Here is a 6,964-nt window from a genome sequence, read left to right as displayed (position 1 = left end):
GTTAATGTGCTACTTCAGGCAGCTTCTTGAGAGACATCTCCTCGTGGTCCTCAGCCCCCAGAATTCACTTTTCTGCAGGCAGAAAGAGCGAGGGACCGTGAGTTGGATGCCGGAGTGACCAGCTGGCCTCTCTGCACACAGATCCCAATTCCGGGCGCCAGGGCTGACCACTCCAGACCCACCCGCATCGGCCCTTAATCTCCAGTACGGAGCGAGCGGACATCCCAAGCCCTTAGTTCTATTTCCAACGTCGAGGACCAAACCTGGTCGGTGCAAAGCATCTTCCAGGGGCTTCTTCGGTGCTCAGTGCAGCTGTACAGACACGCTTTCCTTCTCATCCTGTTGCTCCACTGCCTAGGAGAAAATGCCATTTGGCTGATGGTCCCTTTCTGCACAACTCCTTCCTCCTCCTCGCCGGTCCTCCCTTCCCTGATCTGTCAGAAACAGTTCTAGGGGCTTCCTGGAGAGCCGACTCGGAGCCGGGGGGGTCTCAGCCCCAGAACCTCCCCCCCCTCCCCAGGGCCTATCGACCCCTTCCCACAGAAGCAGCCGCGCGGCACCCAGCTCCCAGGCTCCACCTCCCCGCGCAGGGTTGTGGCCCGCAGCGGATCTGCACCCGGGTGAGCCCCGGGGGTGGTTGCGGGGTGCTGCAGGCGGTACCCGCTGCAGGGAGGCGGGGACCCAAAAGCCCGTCGGGCGCCGGAAAGTTGGTTTCCCGCAGGAAGTGCTGGGGTGGGGGGGGTGTCGGGGAGCAGCAGCGGCTACGCTCCACCTGGGCACGTGAGGCGGCTCACGTGTGCGCGGGGCGGGGAGGACTCGGGGTGGCCGGTGCCCGCGCTGGCGGGGTCCAGGGACCAGGGCGGGCGCGGGCACGGCGATGCGCGCCGCCGCCAGGCCTCGGCTCCCGGCCCGCTGCCCGTGCTCCCGCCTCGCGCCCCAGAAATGAGCTCAAGCGTTGCCCGTTGGCTTCCAGAGCACCCCCTCGGGTGGGTTCTTTTGTTTCTTTGTTTTAATGACAGTTCCAGCCTTCAGCACGTCGGGCGGGCGCGGTGGCTCCCTGGAAGGCAGCGGGGAGGGGGGGACACATCATGCCTTCTGCATCATCCTTTGGGGGATAATTGTTTATAAGGTGACGTCAGCCGAATTGATTTTTTTCCCCCTTCTTGAATGAGAGAGAGAGAGAGAGAGAGAGAGAGAGAGAGAGAGAGAGAGAGAGAGAGAGAGAGAGTCACAGATGTGCTCACAGGCCACAGACACGTTTGGAATTCCTGCAGGGCCAAAGGGAACGGGAAGGGAGCTTCAAGTGTGCAGCTGAGACTTCGGGCTGCATGGAATTCCTGAGAAGTTTTGCTAAAAGGAAACACCACACACCACACACACACACACACACACACACACACACACACACACCACACATCCCCTCCGCGGCGAGTGGCTTAGCGGCTCCTTTCGTGCCCGAGTCCCCCCTGGAAGGTGGCAGCGTCTGATCGTGCATCCCGGACCCCCCTGGAAGCAGCAGGCTGGGAAGCCGCGGAGGAGGGGCGCGCGCGCGTCCCCAGGTGGGGAAGGGGCGCCCCGCGGGAGGGGCCGGGCTGGAGAGGACCGGGCCGGGAAATAGGTTCTCTCCGGGGGTATTGTGTCAGGAGATGCAGGCTGCCTACCATGTGACGCGGTCCAGCGCGGAAGGGATTGGCCGAGGCAGCGCAGGCGGCGCAGCTCTGCCGGCTCGCCGTTCTCTTCCCTTTCTCTCGCAGCATCTTCCCGGGAGCCCGTAGGTGAAGCGGCTCCAGCAGCATCCATGGCCTGTGTCGGGGGTTAACACTTGTCTCCTCTGGCTTTGGCAGCAAACGAGAGCGCCTCTCTGCCGCAGCGTGCTGAAGACTTGGCTGGGAGCTGGGATCGTATCCTCCTGCGTTTTTTCAGACTCCTTGGAAATTAAGGAATGCAATTCTGCCACCATGATGGAAGGTAGGATGCTTTTCTGCTGTGCTAGGTCGCCCGGCTTCGGGCACGGTTCGGGCAGAAGCTGCTGTAGAACGGGTGCTGCCGGTATCTCTGGCAGGTCTAGAACCCTGTCGCCAGCATTTGCAAGCAGGAAGGCTGCAGCTTGCTCTGCGACCGACTAAAGGAATCAAACCACAGCGCTCCTGTTTAAGCTCAGAACCTATAGCTCCAAGCTCTTTTTTGGGGGGCGAGGGGGGGAACCCCTAAAGTGTCTGCACTGGAGCTGAGATAGAGCGAGGAAAGAGCTTGCTGAGCAGATAAGTTGGGAGAGTAGATTAAGGTTTTCTGCTGTAGGTTCCTGGGACTACACTGATTAAACATTTACAATGGAAACTTGGTTTCTTGAAATTGACATTAGACTGGAGAGGTCATTGACAGAAGTAATCGTGCTGTCATTTTCAGTGAACTCTTTGGAGACGTTTAAAATGCTTGTGAAATATTTTAATTTCTGCAATAAGTCTCGGGATGAGAGGTGCAGCAAATTTGGTTCAGAGGATATAGTTTTATAGCAATGTCTTTGCAACTGAGCGAGCAATATAAGGAAAATATCCGGGGCCTCTTGGTTCCTGAATCAGGGTCTTATCAGGTTAAAAAAAAAAAAGGATTTTGTGCTTTCTAAATGCCTTCCCCTCTTCATGTTCTGTAGCCAAGCAGCAAATGATTACTTAATGATTATCCTTTTTCTTTTTTTCTTTTCTTTTTTTTTTTTTATCCAGTATTAAATGTAAGGAGGAACTTTCCCTGGAGAGATGTTGTTTAAACTAAATTTTAAATTACCCTTTCAAGCCTGAGATAAGGACAGCCAAGACCTCCCTAAAAATCATCCAGCTGATTAAGAAAGATGTAGGCCTACCCAGGCTTTGATTCTCTGTTTTCACACTATTGGATGGTGCAAGACTCCTGGCCTTTCCAAAGATGACAGGCAGAAATTTGTCCCCAGCCTGGATTTCACAATGCACAATTGAGTCCATAATGAGTGTCAAATCAGCCATGAAAATGGCAGAGAGACTACCTCTTAGTCCAAGGTCGACCTTAGAGGCTTCAAACATGCCTTAGAAATGTGTCAAAATGGAATAGGAGCAGGATGGTTTTAAAGGAAAACAAAACAAAACCCAACAGTAGAGCCTAGACTTACTTGGGAGAAATTAATTCTTTTTGCTCTCTCTGTCATCATGTCAAACACTGGTAATGTGATTTGGGGAGTGAAGAATTCTACAGTCATGGCCCACAGATTTTCGGAGGGGGGAAAACCATAAAAAAGAGATTGAATATCATTGTGTTAGGGAGCCTGATCTTGTTTTCAAAGGGTTCTCCAGCTAGTTCTTTAAATAGAGACCTAAGGAGAGATTACTAATGCTCGAAGATTAAATCATTTTCATTAATTCAAAATGGATTTCATCTTTGAATAACAAGGCAAGACAAACAGAAAGAGTATTACTAATGTACTTTTCAATTAAAAGCTGATGTGGATTACCCTGTTCCTGGAAAAAAAATAAAGACCTTGTTTGTAGAGCTACTCTCCAGCTAAATTTCACATAACATCTCTTAATCTCTTAAAAATAAATAGCACATCCTGATTCGATTTTTAATCTTAGCCAGGGATGTGGAGACTCTTTCATTTTACTTCTTGACTTTCAATTTCTTCTTGGAGAGAAATAACATGTGTCGATGTTCTTCAGTGATAAATTTTGGTATCTGACTATTGTGCCATCCCAGTTAGGAGCCCTGGAATAAGCTTCCTGGAACTGCCCAAACTGGAGCAAGAACTCGAACAAAGACTTGTGTCAGGAGGTGAATTAAAACAAGCACTCTGGGTTTGTCAAATACATCCAATGAAGGGTGTCATCTTAGCATTGTTATCAATTAGAGGTGATACTGGATTTCCTTCCATCAGGTCTATGCAAAAGAAATGAGACAGGTGGTTCCATTGGCTTGAGAATTAAAACACAGCTAGTCATTTTATATCCCCTCTACTTAAATGTTTTTCATGACCTAGTCATGGTCCTGGGACCTGACAAAGGTAGGTAGAAAACTGAAGCAGAGATCAATTTGTCTATCAAATGGCCTCCAAATTTTGCTGTCAGTCTTTTGAGCATAGGTACATGATTCTGAAGCTGCAGCCCAGAATTTCACCTCTGAATTACTCTTACTCAGGAGGCATGACAAAATTATTATTATTTCTAGTTAGTTCATCTTTAGGGCATGTTAGCTTCTATTGTGATCACCTTGGTAAGATAAACACCCACCTACCAGGCACGCTCAAATCCTGGCATTGGCTGGCCTCTGGTTGAAACCCCAGTGGGCTCTGAAATGTTTCACAGAATATTTAAATAGTCAAAATTGTCTCTTCTCAAGGATAATTCTTTCCTCTCTGTCTTTTGTCCCCTGCCCTACACACTCAACCACATTACCATGCACACAGACCCCGTTCTACAGAGAGAACTCCTATGTTCCTTGCATTAATGTGTGTTTTGATTTCTCTATTTGCTAACATGTCCACTATACAGGAAAAACTTTGCCATGGCTACTTTTCAAAGCCACTTCTCCACTTTGTGTAAAACACGAATAAACAAATATTCATCAGAATGGCTCATAGTTTAGTTCTGGGTTCTTGTTTGGATGGAACAGGATATGGCCTCTATTCATTTGATGCCTTTGGGAAATCCTGGTCTTAGATGCAGAATCCTGTGACCTTCCCCATGAGGCTAGGATCATGGGGTAGAGCAGAAGGCAGTGAAATCATTTTGCAAGGGTCTCCAGCAAGTTGTCAACAGTTTGGTTCAGTTCAAGCACTTTTTTACCTTAAAAATTTATTTTGGGAGACTTGGTTGATGCCTGCATTCTCAGGCTCTGCTCAGTACTGAGTTGTGTGTCTTTTCTAAGGTTGCCACAGGATGATGTGCCTTATGATGTCGCACGCATGTTAAGGGGAAGAGGATGAGCAAAAGAAGTGGTAGTAGTGTTTGCTAGGCCTGCCATGCAGTCTATGAGATATGCACAAGTACTCAAGGATTCTATTGTTTGTCATATATTATTATTAATGTTTGAAACAACGTTTGGCTTCAAAGATCACTGAAATCTATTCAGGGTTTCTCAGGTTATTAGTTTATTTGTAGAGCTATCTTGTAACTTGCCCCCTATTCAGGCAGAATCAGACTTAGTGTTGTTTTTTTTTTAGTCCTGTATTCAAGCTCTTAAGTGCTATTGTGCAGAAGTATGTTTTGGGGTACCAATGGTTTCATTGTATACGATCCATCTTATAACTCGAAAGCGTGTTTTAATAGAGATTTATAGGCTTAATTGTGATGTTCAAGTTGATTGAATCATCTTGATTATATAATAACATGAAACTAAGGACATTCTTGGAATTCTTCGCCAATATTTTTAAAAATTGAAATATTAATACATTGGGGCAGAGGGTGAAGAGATAGTACAGTGGGTAGGACACTTGCCTTGCATGCAGCCTACCCAGGTTTAATCCCAGGTATCCCATATGATCCCTTGAGCCCCACCAGGAGTAATCCCTGATTGCAGAGCTAGGAGTCAGTCATGAGCACTGCCGTGTATGACCTGAACACCAAAACAAAACAAAACTATACATTGGGGCAAATAGAATGGTAGTGACTCAATTGGGTAAACCCAAATTCACTTATTGACAAAGCTTATATTTTTTATTTTCAACACATTTTAAATGGGAATTTTTTCTCTTTGTGCAATGTGAGCATGTGAGTCCAGTTGAAAACAAATTTTGTTTTGTTTTTTGGTCAAATATTATCTTTCTGACATGAAAATTCACAGAAACAGACATTTTAATCTTTTGTTAATGCCTTTGATCTTTAAAATTATTATTTAGGAAATTTTGGACAATCATGGATTAACATATGTTCTATGATGCCAATGAACCTTGTAAACAGGTTTTCCCCCATCTATAAACAAAAATCTGTTTATATAGAAAATTCTTTGATGTGATCAAAAAGGAGCAAAGTATTTTGGTGCTGTAGCTGTTCATTTTCTATTAGCTTGGGAGGTTTAAAGGGAATTCTTCTAACTCTCTGGCTAATTCTCTTCCTAAAAACAGTGAGGTTATTTTGGAAAATCTAATAATGTATATGAAATTCTAGTATATGTTACATCATTAGGTAATTTGTTTTCTTCCTTACAACTCAGTGTCTGAAAGAACCTTATAGATCTGAGTCCTCAACCAATCCCAGGTCAACTTAAAATCTCCCACTGAATATGTCATCTTGAAGAGCAACATAACTGAAACCAACCAAATTAGAAACTTCTGGATAATCCCTCTTGTTGAATTTGATATGCTCACCATCCATGTTTCAAATAAACAAGTTGCATATTTGTTATGTTTCAGAAAGTTTGTGAATTGAACACTGAAACAAATATCCCCACTGGAATAATTTGACATAGTGATGGTCAAATTCTTATAATAGTCTACCATAGTATATTAACCCAGTTTCTAAATGAAATCCTTGATACTTTTCAGGCTGTATGCAAAGTACAGCATGGTTACTATAGTAATCAACCAGAAGAGAACAAAGCATTAAATGTGTTTTCAAATTCTAATGTTGCTAATTGAGGGAACTAGGGTGCAGTGAGAGGACTTGGAGGAGATAGGGTGGAAATTTTAATAAGTTTTAGGGAAGAGATTTTTAGGAAATTTTAGACATTTTAGAAACTTGTGCACATAATTTTTCAATTATGTTTTCCATATTTGTGGTTTATCTCTTCTTGACTTAATATTATCCAATCTCCTGTTACTATCTTGTAATTTTTATTCCTCCTGCAAATTCACAAATGCAACTATGAATGGCAGAGAATGTATTAGAATCACTGTGAAAGACTTGGAAGGGAGCTAAAGGTTAAGGGATTATAAGGGATTTGGGTTTGTGTGCCTGTAAAAAGTCCTTGGGGAGAATAAAGAGGTCATGATATAAGCGAATTGGGG

The 6,964-nt window shown here is 45.0% G+C and overlaps 1 protein-coding gene across 1 annotated transcript in view; it reads left to right on the top strand.

Annotated features, from left to right (window-relative positions):
• Nucleotides 1–1,583: 1,583 nt before the first annotated feature.
• Nucleotides 1,584–6,964, top strand: part of SGIP1 (SH3GL interacting endocytic adaptor 1) — a 242,371-nt gene continuing 236,990 nt past the window's right edge. Inside the window, exon 1 of the mRNA XM_056122229.1 lies at nucleotides 1,584–1,968. Within this exon, the coding sequence (XP_055978204.1) occupies nucleotides 1,959–1,968 (10 nt within the window). The 5' untranslated portion in view covers nucleotides 1,584–1,958. The remainder of the gene's footprint in view (nucleotides 1,969–6,964) is intronic.

The sequence above is a fragment of the Sorex fumeus genome, unplaced genomic scaffold (genome assembly GCF_029834395.1).
Source record: "Sorex fumeus unplaced genomic scaffold, SorFum_2.1 ptg000045l, whole genome shotgun sequence".
In the NCBI taxonomy this organism is placed as follows: domain Eukaryota; kingdom Metazoa; phylum Chordata; class Mammalia; order Eulipotyphla; family Soricidae; genus Sorex; species Sorex fumeus.
The sequence above is the reverse complement of the archived record's forward strand: the minus strand, read 5'-3'. Positions and strand labels throughout refer to the sequence as shown.